We start from the raw sequence: 22,050 nt of genomic DNA on the forward strand, positions 1-22,050 counted from the left end.
GTAAGAATGTGTGCCCCTTTCCGGAACCATGATGCGTATTAATGCGCCTGTGACGTCACCACATAACAGATTTCCGTATTTCCGTTGTCATAAAAGTTGAGGTTGAGTCTCTCAAGCATCTTTTTCCTTTTCTTGTGTCCGTTTCGCGAAAATACCAAGTGTTATTAGTAGTTTTATTTAGTGATTATAATGGCGTGGACGCCGCAAGAAGAAGGATTACGGCAAATTCTCCAGCTTTTAAAGGAATCTCAATCTCCCGACAACGCAATCCAGCGAGCTGTACAACAAGTATCCTTTGAAGAACTGTTATTTTCATAGATTTCTGAGGTCTTATACTTATTACTGTTCGTCTACTGCAGTCTAAAAGAAGTCCTTGTCATTTATTATGCCCGCATGATCCTTGGTTCATTAGCTATGAGACACCATTACCTTCTTCGAAACGTCTAGTCTACGATTCCTCAGAATGCTTCCTTCCTGTAGGTTAAGTATAGTCAGCAGCGTAAGATACCTTACCAATGTCATATTCACTGCTTTTTGTTTTTTCTCTATCAGCTTTGTTAGGTATTAACCTAGACAAAACTCTCCTGAGTCACTGGACTCTTGCGCAATCTTATCAATTGGAGGCCCCGGTCGTAATCGCGTTTCTGTCCACTCAACTTACATACTGTTATGTGTGCCCCTGTTTTATTTGCACTCATTGTACTTTAGTCTCGTAGTTTCCTTAACTTACTTCTTTTCGCAGAAATTGGAAGAGCTGAATAGGTATCCAGATTTCAACAACTACTTGATTTTCGTCCTAACGAACCTAACATCTGAAGGTAAGTAGACACTTTTTTATGTTAGCTCTTTATGTTAGTCCTACGTTGTAAAGAGCTACAATCGCTTTGCAGAGAATAACCATCCTCCTCATTCTGTTAAAATTAAGGTTAAGATATCTTACTCTACTTTAAGAAGCTCGTAAGTACACTTGTTTGAGGTTAATTTCAGGCGTATTTTTTCTTCACTTCTGATGCACCGAAGCTGTCAGCAGTAAGATAGTACAGTAAAATCTCATTGATCTTTCTCTCTGGTACTGAAATGGTGGAAAACTAGAGAAGTAATTTATTGCTCCATTATGGGTGAGCAGACTCCTGAAATTATTACTAGGTAATCAGGTTATTGGTGAACAAATTCACATCTTTTCGACCAGAATGAAGTAACTTGTTAGATGCAATGGGCCTATTTATGAATCCAGTTGAGTAATTTGTTGTCAAAGTGGACTCTAATTGCCATTTACCCACTTAATTCTTACACTGAATGAAGTAATGTTGTCTGATGGATCCTTCAGTGATGACGCTCAATTTATTTCGGACAAATAGAGACCCTCTATCACTTTTTGACAAGTGGAAACCTTTCTGAGGTGCAGAAACTCCCTGATCATGCACTCATGTTAGGTAGGTAGGTTGCAAAAATGGGAAGGCCAGCGAGCAATTGCGATAAATTTGTGTTTCCTCAAAAATTGCCTTGAAACTTGGGAGTTTTTCGATAACTGCAGTAATTGGTGAATATAAGATTACCTACAAGTCACAGTATTTCAAATTTTTGGATGAAAAGGGGTTTTTAGAGTGAGAAGACCAGCTAAAGAAATGAGAAGATCAAGAACTCTCTTCAATGTTGTTTCTTGTGGAGCTCCACAACCACCGAAGGCTAGGCACTGTTCAAGTCTTTAAAACCTAATTTTTCTTATTGTGTCAAATAATTTTCTAAGATATCCACATTTGTTTATTAACTGGAAATATTTTTAGTTACGCATGAATTCTGAATTCTCTCCTCATTTTGTTTCTTTCCAGATGAACCAACCCGCTCGCTGAGTGGATTAATCTTGAAAAACAACCTCAAGGCACACTACAATACGTTTTTGCCAACTGTCACCGATTTCATCAAACAAGAATGTCTGTCGGCTGTAGGTGATCCGTCGCCTTTGATTCGGGCCACCGTTGGTATTCTTATCACAACAATAGCATCAAAAGGAGAACTGCGATCATGGCCGGAACTCCTCCCTGCGCTTTGTAACATGCTAGATTCGCAGAACTACAATGTTTGCGAGGTAAGAGATTGCAAATCACTTGCTTCTGAGAAGTGCTCAATGACATTGCTAACCATTATTAGTACAAAGTCAAACCAAATTTAGTGTAAAAGTAACACAAGAAAAAGTCCTTGAAAATCTGAGTTTTTAATTGCTTTGTGAGCATCAGTCAATATGGTCGGCTCAAGATTTCCAAAGCCTTGATCTGTAGTACCTAGGCAGCGCAGCCAGAGATGTAGAGCCCGTTTCAGATTACTTTTCCTCTTTTTCTATATGCGCAGGATAGGGAATTCCCTATCCTGTGCATACGGTGTAAGAGGAAAAGTAATCTTAAACAGGCTCTAGAAAATGTATTTTTGGATATTTCCAACATTTTTTTGTTTTGATTGTTCTACTTAGGTAAATCTATGAACATCCGTAGCGTTTATGGGGAAAAAATTAAGTCCTTTTTGCAAAGTCCCATGAGAAGCCGTCGAAAAAATTCCATTTTAAGTCAGTGCGTACTCCATAATTTTTTACGAAGTCTGAAGGCACTAAGAAAATAACGATTCTCAGCCAATTTGTACATTTCATCCTCTGAACCTTTCTTTACTGAAATGGAGTAAATTAAGACAGTTTGTTTTATTATTATTGGCCTCCTAAACATTTGAGAATACCAACATTTTTTTGGGCACCTATAAGCAGCTTTACAGCCTCCAAGAAATCAGTTACCACCTATTTGTCCCAAATTTATGTATTTTAATTTACCTGTAACATAAGAAGTTTACTGAAAAGTCAAGCATCTCAGATGTAGATTGGAATAGATCTGATACTCTTTGAATGAAATGTGGCAAATGAATCAATTATTCAAGCAAAATGGAAGGCAATTCAAAACGTCATACACTCCAGTATCCATTGTTGATAATGTTTAGCATGTTCACCAAGTTTTATGACTCCAACCTTTTTTGGCTGATCAATTTTAAAATCACTTAAATGCTCTGACTTGCCAAAAAAGAGAAGTTCGAAAACCTATGAGCCTGCTGAAGCCACTATCAACATTTGATGCTGATGCTTATGAGTTTTTGGACTATCCTTCTTGCGTGTTCTAATTCAAGGAAATTGACAATGTATTCTTTCTAAAATGAAGAATGTTTCTTGCGAAGAATTCTTTCTAAAATGAAGAAAATTGCTGAAAAATTTGAAATGATAGAAGTTCCACTAAGTAATTTTGAAAGTACCTAGGAAACGGTCACTCGATCTGAACAGAATTTCATGGACTAAGTGCCCTCTAGTCATGTGGGTCTTCAACGTGTGTATGCAAATTTTTTTTATTGCTTTTACAAGTAGCTCTCTTATATTTTCAGGGTGCTTTTGGAGCTCTGCAGAAAATTTGTGAAGATTCTGCGGATGATTTAGATACTGATGAGCTCAACAGACCTTTAAATGTACTTATTCCCAAGTTCCTTCAGTTTTTCAGACATTCTAGCCCCAAAATTAGGTAAGCATTTTTTTCCTTCTCCTATCACTATCAGTTCCAAGTTAATTTGTCTTGGATTTTGGAGTGGTCAAATTGATGTGCGATAGATCACATCAATCAAGTAAAAATCTCAGTAGATTTTGACTTTTAGCCTAGAAAAGGATGATAGTCCCTGCGTATGAGCCTAAAAAATCATTCTCAACCAAAAGAATCACAAATTCAGAGAAATAAAGGCAGAGTTTTTTTCCGAAAAGAATCCTGCTCTCATAATTCTGAATTTTGCCAATTTGTGGTTAAGGATTATTTTTTAGGCTCATACGCAAGGGCAACTGTTCTTTTTTTGCTTAAAAATTGTAAAAAGTGTGAACTGTACTGGAAAGACCTGACTTACGTGGTTTCCGCGATGCCATGAATGTTTTATAAATCTGGCAGCTGATAGTTGCAATAATGCGTACCTGCAGTCCCTTTAGGCCTCTGATTAATTCATATTAGTGCATATCCAGGCATGATGTGCCTCTCAGAGGAGTCCTTGACAGAAACTTTCAATGGGTACGATTGAAAGGCATACATTGCTTGTAATTCTATTGAAATTAAAATTCTTAACCTCTCTTTTAGGTTTTTGTGCACACTAAAACATCCTACAGCAAAATAATTTTTATACTTTTTTATCATAAAATGGGTCCTCAAAGATTTTACGCCCAATTTTTCATGTGTTAATCAAGTCAGTTAAACAAATTAGTGTAAATTGCTAAAAAATTGTTAGCGTTGTCAGTATTGCAATCTGCGCAAAACGTTTTCAAATGTGGAAAGCTTCAACATAATACATAAAAACCTCCTGTCAGTTGTTATTTGATAATAAATCAACTTGAAAAGAATTAGATAAAAAATCTCTATCTTTCCTACGAAAATATTACTACTGCGAACCTTGAGTCTCTTAACACCAGTATTTTATATCTTATGATTCCAGGTCTCATGCTGTGGCGTGTACAAATCAATTTATCAACAGTCGCTCCCAAGCACTAATGTTACATATCGATGCTTTTCTTCAAGTAAGTTTTGACAATATTTTCAAATCTGAAAAAAGGGAAAGGATCATAATTTCGCTTTGTATAATGCCGGAAAATTTGTGGTTATGTTATTATTAGGATGGAAATGAGGCTGTATTATTAATTGTGGAAACCTTTCACCCAGGTTAATTTGATTGAAATTATGTGAAATGGTGTCTCCTCTTTTTGAAGTGCTTTCTGAAAACAATTCAAAAACATTTTTGGTGACAGCCGAAGTTTTGCAACCTATTACCACAATTTACAATATTGGGTATAGTAACAGTGGCTGCTATTTTACACTGTTGCTGTACACTTGTGAATTTCTAATTTATCTCACCTCTTATTTATTATGTTTATGAATCTTATTTGATACAAATTTTCAGAGCTCTATTTATTTATGCATTTATTTTATTTTATTTTTTGTAGAATTTATTTTGTTTGGCATCTGATGATGAGGCAGAAGTACGGAAATATGTCTGTAGAGCTTTGGTCATGCTGCTTGAAGTTCGGATGGATCGACTTCTACCGCACATGCACAACATCATCGAAGTAAGTACTTGTAGTCATTTCATTTTTTTTCCCCCACCCAAGTATAAAATTTCTGTTTGATGATGAAATGTCCTTGAAGCTTTAATAAAGAAACATTTTATCGAACCCAGGACCTACTTTGGAAAAGAAAACTGGCCGGGAGGTAAAGTGGATTGCATTTTGCAAAAAAGGACCACTAGCATTGCAATGATGCTAAGATTGTGCAACTTCATCCTTTGCAATAAAATTGCGGAAATTGGGAAAAACTATGAAATTTAGATGGTAATTTTTGTCTTAAATTTACAGTTTTTAGCGAGTAAAATTGAAACTATTAAGGGACAATCGAGTTTTTCCTCCAAGACAAAAGAAGTTGCACAATCTTAGCAACATAGCAATGCTAGTGGTTCCTTTTTGCAAAATGCAATCCAAGTGACTTACTGTCATTATCAAGGATCCTCTGTTGTTTTAGTGTAGAAGTTATGAAGATTCTGTGCTAAATTGTGCCTGACAAATACGAAAGTAACAACTTTTGAGGCCCTTCAACAACCCTCTTCGTATACCACTAGCAGATTGGCAGAAAGTTTCATTTCCCAGTCCCCCCTAATCTCTGCTGAAATTTTCCAATTTCGGTTAATCTCTGTTGCTATTCCTCTTTTTCTCCAAATTTTCTCAATTTGAAAGGGAAAAAATAATCCTAGCTTTTTGAAAATTTCCTCAAATCATTGGTATCTGTCACTCCTCTGATCGTGAAAGCAGGCAATTTTCACACGTTTGACCACAAGCTAGCTCAAATTGTAAATAGTCAAGCTCCTTACAGTTCTGCTGACGCACAGAAATCATTCAAGCTGCTTTTACTGTTTATTTTGCTCCGACCAGACCTAGTGATGCAGGAAGATTTAGGAGCTTGCAAGCGCATTCATCGAAAATTTATGAGGAAGTAAGAAACATGCTATATCCTTTCTTCAGCACTGATGGTAATTTTGGAATTTTTTCTCTTTTACAGTACATGCTTCAAAGAACTCAAGATCCGGACGAAGGTGTTGCGTTAGAAGCTTGCGAGTTTTGGCTATCTTTTGCCGAGCATTTAATCTGCAAAGAAGCTCTCGCTCCACACTTACCTAGACTGATACCTGTCCTTGTAAAGGGCATGAAATACTCAGAAATTGATGTCATTTTACTGAAAGTAAGTCCATTTTGTTCTTGTCAGCTAATGTTGTACAAATCAGTGCCCTCTTCCGTGGATTACCTTGGAGCTTATTTTCCTGTAAAAAATAGAGAAAATTCGACAGGAAATATAAGGAATAATGTTCCAGGGTCAAAACAGGAGGTCTTTCGATCAGGCCAAAATCAAGCTAACCCCTGTAGAATGACGTAAGGATCTGATTTGACGGTCCAAAAAGCTCCTTGAGAAGGAGGCATACGGATGAATCGTCCAAAATCGTCAAAATCACTCATTTCTCGGCTCAGGAAACCAGGACCATGAGCAGCCAATTTAATTTCCTAACCCATGTGGAATCAGTGGATTATCTTGAAATATTTGTAACAATTAGTGCCCTATTTTATTATCTCTTCAAAATGAATTTTTGTTCGCAGCGAGTCGAAAATTAAAGTTTTTCAAGTTCAAAAGGGAAATATAGTTCTAAATGCCTTTCCTTATTCACAACTCACCTTCTTCGCAGTAAGAGAAGGCATAATTTGTCAGTTATCACTCAGTCGAATCAGTGATAAGGAACGTAACAAACTCTCTGTGCCATTATCAAGTAATAAATCAGAATCAAATTATTTTCAATAAATTTATACCTACGTTTGAAGTCATGCATCTTATGCTCAGATTTGCGCTTAATATTTTGCACTCTTCCCATGCACCGATAGAATGTTGTTGGCTCAAATTCATTAGACTGCCATAGCTCAGAAGAAGGTTGTTAGCGCATTAGGGTGTTGTCAACTTGCCTTCTGTCACCTATTTATTTTTTTAATTAATTATGGATACTATCCCTAACCATCTGCCAATGTTTTAAATGAAATTTCAAGTTCTTTTTTTTGAATTGTCCAAGGATAATTTTCCTGAGTTTTCCAGAATATTTCATTTTATTAGAGGAAATTTGTCGAGTTTGAATGCTCATGAGGCATTCCTCTCTAGCAGGGCTCCTGTATATTTTCAAACTAAACTTCAAAAACTTGAATGAATCATTTACGTATTTCTGCTGGCAGGGTGATGTAGAAGAAGATGAAATGGTGCCTGACAAAGAAGAAGATATCAGACCTCGATTCCACAAATCAAGGTGTCACATGGTCAAACACAACGCCGGCGATGGTTTCGGGAACCCGTCGGAAAACGGTGGAAACGAAGAGGATGAAGACGAAGATGATGATAATTTAGACGATGATAGTTCGCTGTCTGATTGGAATCTTAGTGAGTGGTGCTTTTTTTTCTTGCATTGATTTACAAGTTTTAATTGGTTATGACTCCGACTTTTTGTCAGTAGGTCTCCAGGTCAATCACTCAGACTCCAAGAGCATCATTTGTGAGTTTTAGTAAGACTTTTTTGCTATAACAATGGTATTAAAAGTGTGTCTCTTGAAGCTGTAGTCTTCTAAATTTTCCAAACCTAGTTATATCATACCCTGTTCAGTCCTTAATTTTACTTTTTAGCCATTTGGAGTCGATAGTAGGAATTGTTAAACTTTGCTTTTCATTTCTAGGTCACTAAATATTTGTATGTAACTGGAATAATGACACTCATGAGGGGGGTATGTATTACAAAGGCAGACAAATATAGTAGAATACTTCTGTTATGTTAATTAAATGGTTTTATTTCATCTCATTTTCTATTCTTCCAAGTATCAGCTTTTTAAAGTTCGATAATTCTAAAATTCTTGTTTTTTTTTTTTCTTGTCAATTTTCAGGGAAATGCAGTGCTGCAGCCCTAGATGTACTAGCTGTTGTGTTTGGTGAAGACTTATTACCTGTATTACTACCCATCCTAAAAGAAACACTGTTCCATCAAGAGTGGGAAATCAAGGAATCAGGAATTCTTGCGCTAGGAGCTATTGCTGAAGGTAACCATTTTCAACCAGCTAAAAAGTCCTATCCTCACATGAAAATGATTCGATAAAGTTATAGGAAATGTTTGTGTAAGATTCCTACCGTTTCAATGAAATTTCGCTGAATTATTTTCATGATTTATTTCAACAAAACTTAGCAGGATAGAATTTTCAAATACTATCTGTCAATAAATAGTGTAAAAAAGTGTGAAAGAGATAAAAATCCTACTTTATTCACAATTATTGCAGAATGAAGCGCTTCATCATCACAAAACAGATGAGTTGCAGAGGCAGAGCAGTTAGGCAGAGTTGTAGATAAACTAACAACCGAATGATAGTTTTCCATTGAAATCTTTCGCTTTCAAGCACCAAGTCATCCAGAATCTTCTGGCAAAAAAAAACCTTCCCAAAAACCGGAAATAAATAGCTCAAAATTCAGGAAAAAATTGCTCAAAATTTTTGTGCAATACTTCACACAATCCACCATTTAAGGTGATTCCTACAAGGCCAATCAAAATCATCACACACACTCCCTCCCCCCCCCCACCTATATTGTCACGGCTTTAAAGATTTTAAGATAACACTTCATCAAAAGTCGACAGAACGTCCTCGATTTTGATTTTGGAAAGCTGTCATGAGCCCCAGTTCATCATTTCAGCAATTCGCCCTGTTTTTTTGGCGCACCTTTCTACCCGTCACTTTTTTGTCCGACCTTCTCCTCTCCAATCAAATGTAAACTGACGATATCTGTCTTTCAGGTTGTATGCAAGGAATGATCCCCCACCTAAGCGAGTTAATACCGTACCTGATCAATTGTTTGTCCGACAAGAAAGCCCTCGTTAGAGCCATTACCTGTTGGACTCTGTCTAGATACTCGCACTGGGTCGTAAGCCAGCAGCATGACAATTACCTGAAACCTTTAATGACTGAGGTGAGTACCAAGCAAGTTTCCTCCATTAAATTTTGTGAGTGTAGCGTTCTTGAATTTTTCTTCAACTGTGATTGTATGCGGAAAAGAAGGATCTTTTTGCACAGAGGCCAATTCTCGGGGGAACGATTTTTGACAAGGTAGGTCAGAAATCTGGGAATGTGAGTTAATGACGGTGAACATTATCTTTTATAAGTGGGTTCTCAATAATTTTGTTGAAGGATTGTATAATTGGTGCTGGCGCTCTTTTTTGTTAGTCCGAACTTGAAAATTTGGAGAAATTTAGGCTACTAAAGCTATTTTAAACCTTCGCTCATCAGCTCATAAAGTCGAAAACAATTTGCAAAAAAATCGCAAGTCACTCATCAAAAATTGAAAAACAAACAGTAAAAATGTTTTAATGAACGGCATCGGTCTTCCTGTATGTTTGTTTTTTATTTTGTAGGTATGTGGCATGTGCTTTTTTCACATATTGTTCACAATTTTATGAAGCTATGATAATCAAGGGCTCAAATTATTTATTTATATAGCACTTAAATTGCTCATTTGAGTGTGGATTTTCATAAAAAGTGAGTACCAACTTTCTAAGAATAAGTTTCTATCTATCCATTTTATTTATATGTCCAGGGCCATAGTAACTTTCCAATCTGTGGACCGGAGTTGCTTGAAAAAATGGGAAAGCCAGCAAACGTTCGCATGAAATCGCAGAAAAATTCCATCCATGATTAGTATATTCAGCCAAATATCTAAATTCAAATTGAATGATCATGTTTTAACTGGAAGCTCTGTTTTTTATTTTTGCAGCTTTTGAAACGGGTTCTAGATCCTAACAAAAGGGTGCAGGAAGCTGCGTGCTCCGCTTTTGCAACACTAGAAGAAGAAGCTTGTACAGATTTAGTTCCATATTTAGGGTACATTCTGGAAACCTTAGTTTTTGCATTTAGTAAATACCAGGTGAGTAACTTTATTTTATATACTATCAATGTAGTCTCCTTATAATGGAAAAGCAAGAAGAAAAAATGATTATAAAGAGAAGGATGATCTATTTTTCTTCTTTTTTTTCTCAGATATATACATCTTTAAGTCAAGTTTAACTTTACTATGTCTTTACAATTTGATTTACTTACATATTAATCAACGAAACCAGTGATCAAATTCAGAAGAGCTCTGACTTTTAATGGATTCGGTTTTAATTCATGGCTTTGAAAGTAGAATTTTAGTCGGAGAAAAGTATCTAAAATTTGTATCTTGATGGGTTAATCGCTCGGCATCCAAATCAAAACCAATTAACGTCCAACAGAGCCATAATATAGTGTGTAGATTTTTATTGATTTTTAATCAAAATGCACCAAGAAAATTATTAAAAATTGAAAATAAATGAAGTTTTCAGAGTCTCTCTTATCCAACTTTTTTCTTTTCGAGGTCCTGTTCTCAGTGTCATTTTTGATAAAAATTTGTATGCTCCAGACTTCTAATATTTTGGTGTTTGTTTCAGCATAAAAACTTGCTTATTCTGTATGATGCCATCGGCACCCTAGCAGACTCAGTAGGTCACCACCTCAACAAACCTGACTACATCAATCTGTTAATGCCACCTTTGATCGAGAAATGGAATGTTCTACAAGATGAAGACAAGGATCTTTTTCCTTTGCTTGAGGTAAAAAAATCGGAAGTTTTGATTTTTTTTCTTATTTCTTTTTTTCTTTCCCCTGAACAAATTGAGCTAGAACTAGTCAACTTTGCTCATGGAACCATTAAGAGCTGTCTTCCAACATCCATCTAGCATTCTACTTGATTAATTTTTGAAAGCCATTTAACAATTGTCTGTTTCTCCTTTTCAGTGTTTATCGAGTGTCGCAACAGCGTTACAAGTTGGTTTCTTGCCTTACTGTGAACCAGTCTACAAACGCTGCGTCAGTCTGATAGAGCAAACTCTAAACCAACACATAGTAAGTTTTCAGAGGAACCATCTTTTTTATTTCTCTCTTGTGGCTTATTTCAACAGCCCAATACGGTGTCTCGGGTAAATATTTTCCGTGGCACTACTACGTGTTTCTCCCCCTTTATAAAAGCGAAAGTTCAATAGTGCACTCTCTCATCGGAGCCTTGTCTGTAGTCAGCCATAAGCTTAAAGTTGCATTTTAATCCAAAATTTTTAAACCCTGAGCATGTGAAATCCAAATTTTAATTAGTCGTCTCTAGAAAGAAAGGTTTTATTCGCAAACTTCACACTATCATAACTTCGGTTTAGTTCAACAAACTTGAGTAATTTGTACATCACAATTTTAGGCAAATATTCCTCTGAGAAGTGGTATTTTGGCACCAACGTCTCCTTTCTTGTGCCCGATGGATATGGAACCTTATCTGTAGATTCACTTTGAAATAGGTTTATATTTCAATGACTTTTCTCTAACTATGTCACTTGTTTTTCTTACCCAGATTTCAATCATCCATTCGTTGTAGCTCTGTTTTGATCAGGAGAATTCAATTAAAATTTTGGTGATCTGTTTACCTCAATACTCCCTTTCTTTTTGCAGGCAAATTCTCAGAATCCGGAACAGTTCGAAGCTCCTGACAAAGATTTTATGATAGTCGCACTAGATCTTTTATCCGGACTAGCAGAAGGACTGGACGGACACGTGGAAAAATTAGTCGTGAATTCTAATATCATGCAGCTGCTTTATCAATGTATGCAAGATCCAATGCCGGAAGTGCGACAGAGCTCTTTCGCCCTGCTCGGGGACTTAACCAAAGCGTGTTTTCAACATGTTCACCCTTGTGTTGGTACGTCATCACTTAGCACTTAAAATAAAAACATTACATGAAAACTCACCGTGTCTATGTCATTGAATTTTTTTTCTTTCAATTATTTTACGTAATAAATGGCACTTATTGGGGATTAAGGGACAATTTTGGTGAAAATGAGTTAGAGAATTCGCCGTGTCCTACAGTATGAAATACGCAAGCTGATGTTTTTAGTTTTTTCCAATTAGGCATGGGAACGCTGCAATGACGCTCTAATGTATTGCAATGTAATGTAATGTAAAAAATTGCAAATCCAACTTCAAAATTTAAAAAATAGCGAAGTTTCTCCTATGTTCTGCATAATTGTCAGTTTGCAGATAGGCGGTGTTCATCCTCAGCCATCGCTATGCAAATAGCCTGATTTTCTTAGATTAATGAAAATGCTCATCTCTAGAAATCCTCAATTTTAGAGTGAAATCGTGACCTCAGTAATTTGATTATCTGCAATCAATTTAGCTCTTTGAATGTTTTATCTTAGACGCACCAGTTTATTGTTGCTTATTTCAGGAACTTTGTGTCTGCCATTAATTTCTCTATCCAGTCAGGTGCTTTCATAAATCCATTTCTGCAGTTGGTTCTGATTAAATAAAAGCCACCTGATTTCTTCTTTATTTTCACTTTTGTCTTGTACTCATCGCATATATCATTTCTTTTTTCAGCCGACTTCATTCCAATTTTAGGCCAGAATCTAAATCCAGATCTAATATCGGTTTGTAACAATGCCACGTGGGCGATAGGAGAAATTTCTGTTAAACTAGGTAAGATCCTTTCCTTCATTCACTCACAATCTAATCCCAGCGTAGACATCCTAAAAATAAAGTTTTCTTTTCATTCTCCCTCCTCAAATTTGAAGTCAAATCGGCAGATTCCAGCACATATAATTTTTTTGGGCAAACGCTTAATGCTGAAGTGCTTAGAAGTGGAAGTGTTGATTATTGATGTAGGGGCAAGCATTGGTTTGTTTCAACTGGCTGTCATGTCAATCATGGATTTAGTTTCTGGTAAATACTATTTTTGGCCCATCTCTTTTCATCAGTCAATTCCGTCTCAGAAGTGTGTCAAATCAAATAAGGTCAGTTGCTTGTCGGGTGGTATTTTTTATAATTAGGGCCTAATTCACGATTTCATCGCCTTAGGTTAACAACAGTTTGCGGCCCTAAATTTTATAATAGATGACCTTTGAAGACTTGAAAAGATAAAAAGAGGTCTATCACTTTTGAAATCTGCTGTCACAGGCTGCGACTCATGTGGTCTCTTTTAAAGCTGCCCCTGTTTGATAGAGTCTGAGTAATAGGTACTCAAAGTGAAAAAAATCAATCTAACCCAACTGTCCTTCACTGTCTAGGTGGAGGAATCACTTGCATTTTTATTCAGAAAATGATAAAATTCCAAAACTTTTATGAATTTCCTCTCAACTCTGGAATGCTCTTCAGGGATAATAACGCAAAGCCAAGTTATATTTGCAGCAGAGTATGGTTTGGTCAAATTTTCTTACAGTCACTTTCTAAGTCTCCTTGAATTATATGACGTTGAAAAATATATTAATGTTGTCTATTTTTTCCTCAGGTGAAGATATGAGATCGTATATTCCAATGGTGCTGCAGCAGTTAATCAATATCATTAATAAACAAAACACTCCCAAAACATTACTTGAAAATACAGGTAAATAACTTCCATCATCTTGCAGCGTCAATTCAAATTCCCTTTCAAAACATTCAATCAGTTTTCTTGGAGTGAGGAAAACTCTCTATAGTCGAATATCAGGACAACTAATTCAGTAACCCTCTGCCGAAGTACGGTTGTGTTTCGGAGAACTAAGCCGATTGGACTAATGAATTGTCTAGAGTGAGAGAGATTGAAGATGATGCTGCTATTCTTTGATAAATTTAGTATGAAACTAAATTTCTCATGAGAAATAAGGAGTTCATCTGAGAATAATGAGCTTTTTGTACAAGAAACATACTGTTGATTGACTAATACCTTTAAAGTAAAATTGATAGCGAGTACATAAAAAAGTTTAAAATCCACTCTTCTAAAGCACAATTTTCAATTTTTTTGTGTTACCAGTCTTCCTCTCGTAAAATGTCCATCATTCAAAACAAAAAATGTGCAAATATTTAGAGAAAACAGCAATAAATGATGCTTTGAAATGATTTAAATGGAGCATAACAAATTTCAAAGATAGTTAGCAAAATATTTTTGGAAATTCGGTTTAGATTTTTATGTATTTGCCTCTGGGCAAAATGTTTTGCCAGAAATCAAGAAAAAAATGCCAGCAGGCGTGAGAAATTTTGCAAATATTTGTTGCGAACTTCCCAAAGTGTGCGATAAGGAGTTGATTTTACACTTTTTTTGATATGCTCAACAGGATTTCTATGCAATTTTACTGAATGAGAGTTTATTCAGATTGTTGTTTTCCTTTTGAACAACAGATCTATCCTACACAAAAAAGTAAAGTCTAAAAATTTATCATATCAGCCTCAACTACTCGAAACGTCTATCACCATCCACTCTCCTCGAATTCTTTATTAATCAAGGAAGTGTAAATGGGCCTGTTGCATGCAAGAGATACAGCCGTACGAATTGGCTTTTTAAAGGTTAAATGACACGAAAATTACGATGGTCACATTAAAAAAGTCTGAAATACACTCCTTACTGCGCAATTTGTGTTGTTAGGAACGCGCTTTTTCAAATTTCCCGCGTCTAGGGGCAGTTTTCTAACGGAAACAAGTAACGGCAACTCGCGGCTATTTCCGGTCAACTAAAACTGACAACATAACCTGAAAATCGGAGATCGTGATATCGTGAAATGAAATGTAGAGGGATTGCGTTGGATATTTAAAAGTTGATTAATTTTGTTACTGCGTAAAGCGTATGTGGACCACTATGAGAGATCACGTTGGGTTTGTAAACAAACTGAATGAAAAAAGAACAACAACAACAACGACTCGGCATCTTCCAGAAATCACCGAGCCCGCTGTTTGCTCGTTTCCGGTGATTAGAAAACTGCCCCCAGACGCGGGAAATTTGAAAAAGCGTGTTTCTAACAACATAAATTGCGCAGTAAGGAGTGTATTTCAGACTTTTTTAATGTGACCATCATAATTTTCGTGTCATTTAACCTCTAAAAAGTCCATTCGCACGGCTGTATCTCTTGCATGCAACAGGCCCATTGTTGAATCAAAAAAGTTAAAACATAAACGAAAAATTTTAACATACACTTATCTGGTGTTCTTGTTTTGAAGCATCTGTTTGTCCTGCTGTTTCACTTATTCAGTCTGGTTTTGTATGTAGCTGCTGAATGTTAGCGAGAAACTTTTATCTTTCTTTTCATTTAAATTTATTTACATTAACTAACCGCAAACATTTCAGTTGTTATTTTATTCATTCGCAGTTTTCATATTTCTTTTCCCCCCTTGATCGTCATTAGATTTTCCTGGCTAGACTAGCCTCCGTTTCAAATTCTGAACGATTATCTAAAATACTTGAGCGGTTTAACCTGATGAAATGGACGTATTTTGCTGATTCCATCACTAAATCAATTTAGTAAGAAATAAATGTTCCCCTAATTTGATCAAATGATTCCAAGTTTTCAAAAGCTAAATTTCAAAAGGTTAAGACCAGTGGCAAGGCGTGAATGACCGATTTTCGATATTTCCCCATTTGAAGCTATGGTAAAGAATTTAATATTAAGGTGTTCGTTGCAAACACCTTGTTCATTGATCCTTTTCCATAGGTTTGAATGGCAGATCAATCAATATATTGTAAAGCACGCCTAGCTACTGGTTAAGACAATTTGCAGTCAGCTCTTTTTGTCAATGGAGTCAATAAACTTTGATTGTTTAAAAATTCAAATTCATAAATGGGCAAAGTTGGGATGTTAAACATTTTGGCTTCAAAAAGTATTGATGCGTCTCAAAAATCCACTTATTATTGTCGTTTTCTGAACAGAGAACGTATCTCGTCTGTGCTACTTCTGTATTTGTATCACCCAACTTTTGGGTCACAATGCCCACCACGCTGCCAAATTGCACAAGTATGAGAGATCTTGTTACTCCGATTCCTTGCAAGCTGTTTTTTATTGGGGATTGAAAACTTTTCTACTAGCCTCGCAGTCATATTTTTTTTGCGCAAAATGGTCGTATAAAGTTGTATGAAAGTGCCATAATTTTGTTTTTGGATTTCTGTAGACTCCCTGAAAAATTACTGGAATTTAAAGTCAAATTCTTGTAAAAATTATTTTATTAACAATAACATATCAGTCAGAAATACTGAGACAGCAAAATCGAGATACATTCCTCTGTGTGAGAGACGGCATTATGGGCTAGAATTTGGTTCCAGTATTCATGAATTAATCCTGTGGTTTTTTGAGACCGATTTTTATAGTTGACAGCAATACTTTAGATTATGCCCCCGATTTATTCTATTTTTACATCCATCATTACACACTCCACAATTATTCTTGCTACTTATACTTTTGTTATTGTTGTGTATTCTCATTACGCTGTATAATCACAATCTTTTAAGGTACTTTATCATCGTATGTTTTATTGATTTAATTTATAATTTAAGTTCATTAACGGTTTCTTTCATTATCGTTTGTTTTATTTTGTTTTTAACTTTTGTTTTTTGTTGTTTTGTTTTTGTTGTGTAGCAATTACGATTGGTCGACTAGGGTATGTGTGCCCCCATGATGTTGCACCTCTTTTGCCACAGTTTGTCCGCCAGTGGTCTGTACTACCCCTTTTTTATCATTTCTTATTCTTTTCAATCGTAAATCATTTATGCTCTATTATTGTGACACTCTTATCTTGTTTTGAATGAACCCATTGTCTCAGAAAGGGAACTTGACCGTTTTTAGAGAGCCTTGAAATGACGCTTTTCCTCACTTTATTGCTAGGCTCTTTTAAGACTGGAAACCCCTTTCGAAGACAAGTGGTTCTAATAATATGGAGGCATTTGTATTAAATATTGGGATGGATTTTGAATCCCTCAACTTGATTCTAAATGTTTTTGACTTTTTGTTTTTTTATTCTCATGACTAATGGACCAAGAGACATGGTGAAATTTGAAAAATATTGAGACATGTTTTCTCATCAAAAATTCATGTAAAATATGTTGAATGTTAAAAATGTCCAAAGTCAACTTCATAGTAAGAGCTGAGTGTTCAAGTAGCACTGATCAGTGATCATTTTCAGTTTCTGCTTCAAGAGGCAGTAGAAGCCTAACTGAAAATCGCGTAGCATAAATCGTGCATTACGAAATAATGTGTTTTGTCGGTTAGTCATGCCAGTACAAGAAACACTTTCAATTGCCTCCATATTTGCTCTGAAATTTTTGCACTACTTCATTAGATAGCTCTTGCACAGATGTGGAAAAACTCCATGTGTAAGGTTCTTCATGATAAAATTGTTGACATTTCTGGCAGATATAACCATAAGGTTCTTAGCCAATAGTTTTTTTATCTTCGCTCTTTTCTTGAATGCAATTGAAATATTTCGAATGAACGCATGCTCACTGGAGCCAAGAAAAATACATTAAAAATATTCATTAAGATGCTTCAGAGGAAAGTGTAGTGAGCTCAATCTCTTATAAAAATGACACAAGTCCATTCCTCTCTATGAAAATTGCGTGCAACTTACACATTTTTGTATTATATTTGCTGAAGGAGATCGCGATAAAATATCTCATTTTTTACTGAAACAACGCAAAGGAGAGGTACATACATGAATATTTTTAGAAACCCTTATATATCGATTAGTCTCCCATGGAAAGGCATTAATTGATTCTCTCCATTTCTTTTCCTGCATTATTTTCTTTAAGTTTATTCTTTCATCTGTAAAGGTTAATGAATAATCCTGGAAAATTTTATGTGTTCACCAAGAAGCAAATTTTTTGGGATTTTTATCTCGCATAGCAAACATAACATGAAAATAAGCTGCTGGAAATTTGCAGAGAGAGGAATGGAATAGAGCCGTTGGCCGTTTTTGCAAGAAATTGAGCTCCCTATACTTTGTTCTGAAAACAGTGTATTTCAGAAGCGTGTGTATTCCATCTCAGTGTATTATTCTTGGCTCTAATGAGCATGCATTCATAATGCTGTTCAGTCTTGCAAATATCAAATTATAGATTGTTATTCAATCATGCTGCAATTTGTGGCTAAAAGACAATTTTCACTCGTGAATTACCATAGAGAGAATGAAAAATGCGTCAGGAACACCTCAGCGTCAAATATCAAGTAATTTTCTTTTCGGGAAGAAGAATGCTATGTTAGTCTCCCCTCTTGTCAACTGGAATCTTTTACGGCTAATGTCTCAAGCTCAAGTACTTAGTCGCTTGCCACTGCATAGTTACGAATCAATACTCTTAGTTTTATTATGTAAAGGCAAAGAACCAGTTCCGTGGTGTCTCACCGCTCTGTCAGATAATGTAGAGCTGTTTAATTGAATAACCTTCTAAGTAAAAAAATGTATGCCTCCTGAGGAACCCTCCTATGATGAATACGAACAAATTGTACAAATTTCCTGTGTTGAAGATCTCTCTGCTTTTTGAGTGTGCGCCCAATTTAAGTCACCTAGCATGGGCACCTTGAAGCTTAGTTCCCATGTTGCATTCAACGCATGTCGGCCAACTTTGCCAATACAAATGGCCATGAATCTAAACTTATTAAGTTGGCGGCTCAGTTTTGTTAAAAATTTGAAGCTAAAGTGGACTTTCTGCAAAATCCAGAATTCATTTGAGTGGCCCAAATTGGTTTTGTGGAAATAATTTGACAAGAATACCTAGTTATAGTTCGTAGCTTTTTCCCTATTTTGACTGGATTAAAAATTAGCAAATTAGTTAGACAGGTGACGTTCTCTTTTTTAGCAAGTGTATACTCTTGTTCTTCTGGGCTTGATTTCTGCCAGCACTAAATCAAGCATTTTAGCACGGTTATTTCAATCAACAAGGATGAGAATTAAATTATCGTAAAAAATGTTTTCTCCAAATATGCATGTTTTCTCACAAAATACGCAGAACTTATCAAAAATTTTACAAATCAACTCATATAAAATGCAGTAATAAATTCCAACCTCTTGCTGGCAAAAAGGAGGCAAATTAATTTGGGCCAAATTGGCTAAAAACCAACGTATTGTGAAAAGGACTAAAATTTGGGTTTACAATAACCTTGTTCTCCCTCTGATGCACAGTTTTCTTAAATTATAGACTTTGGCTCACAAAGAAAATTATTTTATTGTTGAAGACACCAAAATTATGTTAGTATCCTATTTTACTCAAGTAGACATCGGTTTTTTTTTCTTTCTTCCTTTTTTTTCTTTACAAGAAAACAGTCAGAAATGACAAAATCGGATAACACTAACTGCTCCAAAATGGGTTAGATTCTATAATTTTGATTGTGTCCCTCGCATCTGAAGCAAAATTCCACGATAAAATGCGTATCAGGGCATTTAATTTCCAACCTAGCTATTCAATAGCAATTGCATGCCATGCCGTGCAATTTCAATTTCATTCAAATCTTTTTCAGTCATGCCTGTTTTAATTCCTTGTCTCAGAATTCCTTTCACAAGTCAACTCTGAATGCATGATTTTAAGATCATGTCAAGAATAAGTCCAATCGTCAAGATTACGTTTTTTATGCACAGTCGATGAAATCGCATCTTTCCGATAGGATTTAACTTCAAGTATTGTAGACGGAAACAATCACAAACTGCACAATTGAACTAAAAATTAGATGCAGGATGTACATAGCTTGTATCTTGATAGGTTTAAACTGAAAGTCTCAATCAATGTAAAAATAAACTTTACTTTCACCTCCGTTTAAACTTTGCAAAAATTGCGATAGGTTTTTACTTCTGTGCTTCTTAATCTGTAACTTAGTTTGCCCTACCTAGACAGTTTTGTAAAGCAGCATGTAGTAAAAATTAGCATCTCCAATATCTGCATTTTTCTCGGGCTTATCTTGGTTTTTTTATTCGCTGTTCGATTTACATTTAAATCAAAGAATCACAATCGGCAATACTGGTTTTCCTGCTTGAAGTTACTAATTAGATAATCTGCTTTCTCCCTTCGTGATGTTTTAATGTTAATTGTTTCCTCTTTATGCAGGTGTTTGTCATTGAGGAATATCCGAGACAATGAAGAAAAAGATAGTGCTTTCCGAGGAATGTGTCAGATGATAACGGTCAATCCTGCCGGTGTCGTTCAAGATTTTATCTTTTTCTGCGATGCTGTTGCCTCGTGGGTCAGCCCGAAGGAGGATCTAAAAGAAATGTTCTCTAAGGTCTCACTCTAATATACAATTGCTTTTTCTGTCTCACCCAGTCCTTTATCTCATCAAATTAGCTTTTCATTAATTTTGTAGGTTGCATTTTTTATCGAGGTCTAGGATCTGGAGTTTCGAATTCCCTCTGAACCAACTAAATATATTGTTCCTCAGTGAACTGTTTGGATTGTCTCTTAATCAACCAATCACATTGTCTCTTGAAAAGCCATTCAAAACGTCTCTCTCTTCTAACCGTTTGAATTATCTCTTTGACCAACTGAACGATCTGTTCCTTTGGACTGAATGACGGATCTATTTTGGTCCATTGTTTTGATTTTATGTGATAGGTGTGGAATGACCCAGTGGTATAGGAAGAACCAAATTGAGCAATCAATGCTAACTACCATTTATTTTGAAATGTTAAATTACATGATCATTTTAGCGTTTATTTGTAGTCTGTATGTCTTCCAGTGCAACCAACTTGGCACTTTCCTCATTATAATTTTTTGTGTGTAGTATAACAATTTTGTCTTTTCCTATCAGAGATCTCGCAGAGTTTCTTTTTCTTATGATTCAGACAGTTATTTTTAAAGTCACTAAAAGCTCATACATAGGTTTTACTCAACATTTTCTTGTAAGAGTAAACCAAATTTATCCTTTTTTCAGCGATATATGATGAGTTATTGGAATATTTTGAGGTGTACAGGATACTAGATTATTGCCCAAAATAAATAGTGACAAAAAGGAACCCTTTTTTGTGTTTTTTGTCTGTGTTTAACTTGCTCTTCATTTTGGTTCTTGTAGATTTTGCATGGATTCAAGAACCAAGTCGGAGAAGAAAACTGGAAACGCTTCTCTGACCAGTTCCCAGCCCAGTTATCTGAGCGGCTCTCTGTCGGTTACGGCCTATGAGAAATTCCTCTGGTAAGTCTCTTGCGCAATTCATTGTTTCTATGACGAAAAAACGTAATTTCATTTCAACGTCACCAAACCTCTGCTCTAAATGTTTATTTCTACTGGTAAACTAACACACTTTTTTTTACTGAAAATATCCCAGATATTTTCACGGATCAATTTGAACAATCAGGAAAATTTTGGACAGCTATTTCTCTGTCATTTCTGTGTAAAGAAATATGTGAAGTAGACTTTGTAACCTTGGAGTGGAGCGCTGTAGCTGCCGCTGCCCCTCCCCCCCCCCTGGATCACCTCAATTGAGCGCAACCAGCATCATCATTAGGCTACTCAAGTAAAAAGAAGCCTTCATAGCATCCCAAAAGAAAATTGTCCCATCTTGATTCCTACTTTCCTTGCCAGTTTTCTGTGTGTATAAACTTGATGTTTCCTTAATCTATTTTCGATAGGTTTGTAAGACCAGTTTATGCTGGTTCCTACAGCATTGACGCGATTATTGAATCTATGTTGATAACAACAAGACAAGAGACATTCCTATCTTAATTATGTAATTTATCGCATTTCAATATCTTATCGTACCGCCTTGAACTTTCAATAATCGGCCTACAAGTTAGCAGCACATTCACCCTGTAAACAGGAAAATTTAGAGCCGACAAAATGAGAAATACAACTTGCCATGAATGTGAAGTAATATGAATATTATTAGAAATGACTATCGAAATGAATTCATTAATCAGAAAGTATAAACATCATAAACGATTTTGGAATTAAAATTTCTAATTTGTGCTGAAGAATCGGCTGCAAAATGAAAAAACCGATATGTATTTCTATCTAGAACTCCGGAGGATTCTATAGTTTTTCTCAAGAGAATCCTGTGGAAGTGGGAAAAAACTTTTCCCAGAAAAAATCAGGGAATGAGCATGGTTGAGAATTTTAGACACCATGAATAACGTCCTTGGTCCTGAAACATGGTCCTTCTCCTTGAGGAGAGTCAGATATGTC

At 35.7% G+C, this 22,050-nt stretch overlaps 1 protein-coding gene across 1 annotated transcript in view; it reads left to right on the plus strand.

Moving 5' to 3' along the window:
- Positions 1 to 61: 61 nt before the first annotated feature.
- The window catches only part of Tnpo (transportin 1), a 32,672-nt gene continuing 10,683 nt past the window's right edge, over positions 62 to 22,050 (plus strand). The window contains exons 1-19 of the mRNA XM_019051800.2: positions 62 to 288; positions 743 to 818; positions 1,830 to 2,086; positions 3,409 to 3,542; positions 4,489 to 4,570; positions 4,994 to 5,116; positions 6,099 to 6,278; positions 7,307 to 7,508; positions 8,003 to 8,155; positions 8,899 to 9,071; positions 9,873 to 10,022; positions 10,564 to 10,725; positions 10,910 to 11,017; positions 11,606 to 11,852; positions 12,533 to 12,631; positions 13,440 to 13,535; positions 16,528 to 16,603; positions 19,980 to 20,154; positions 20,941 to 21,060. Coding sequence (XP_018907345.1) covers positions 190 to 288; positions 743 to 818; positions 1,830 to 2,086; positions 3,409 to 3,542; positions 4,489 to 4,570; positions 4,994 to 5,116; positions 6,099 to 6,278; positions 7,307 to 7,508; positions 8,003 to 8,155; positions 8,899 to 9,071; positions 9,873 to 10,022; positions 10,564 to 10,725; positions 10,910 to 11,017; positions 11,606 to 11,852; positions 12,533 to 12,631; positions 13,440 to 13,535; positions 16,528 to 16,603; positions 19,980 to 20,154; positions 20,941 to 21,048 — 2,700 coding nt within the window. The 5' untranslated portion in view covers positions 62 to 189 and the 3' untranslated portion in view covers positions 21,049 to 21,060. The remainder of the gene's footprint in view (positions 289 to 742; positions 819 to 1,829; positions 2,087 to 3,408; positions 3,543 to 4,488; positions 4,571 to 4,993; positions 5,117 to 6,098; positions 6,279 to 7,306; positions 7,509 to 8,002; positions 8,156 to 8,898; positions 9,072 to 9,872; positions 10,023 to 10,563; positions 10,726 to 10,909; positions 11,018 to 11,605; positions 11,853 to 12,532; positions 12,632 to 13,439; positions 13,536 to 16,527; positions 16,604 to 19,979; positions 20,155 to 20,940; positions 21,061 to 22,050) is intronic.

This window comes from Bemisia tabaci, chromosome 8, assembly GCF_918797505.1.
Source record: "Bemisia tabaci chromosome 8, PGI_BMITA_v3".
NCBI classification, from domain to species: domain Eukaryota; kingdom Metazoa; phylum Arthropoda; class Insecta; order Hemiptera; family Aleyrodidae; genus Bemisia; species Bemisia tabaci.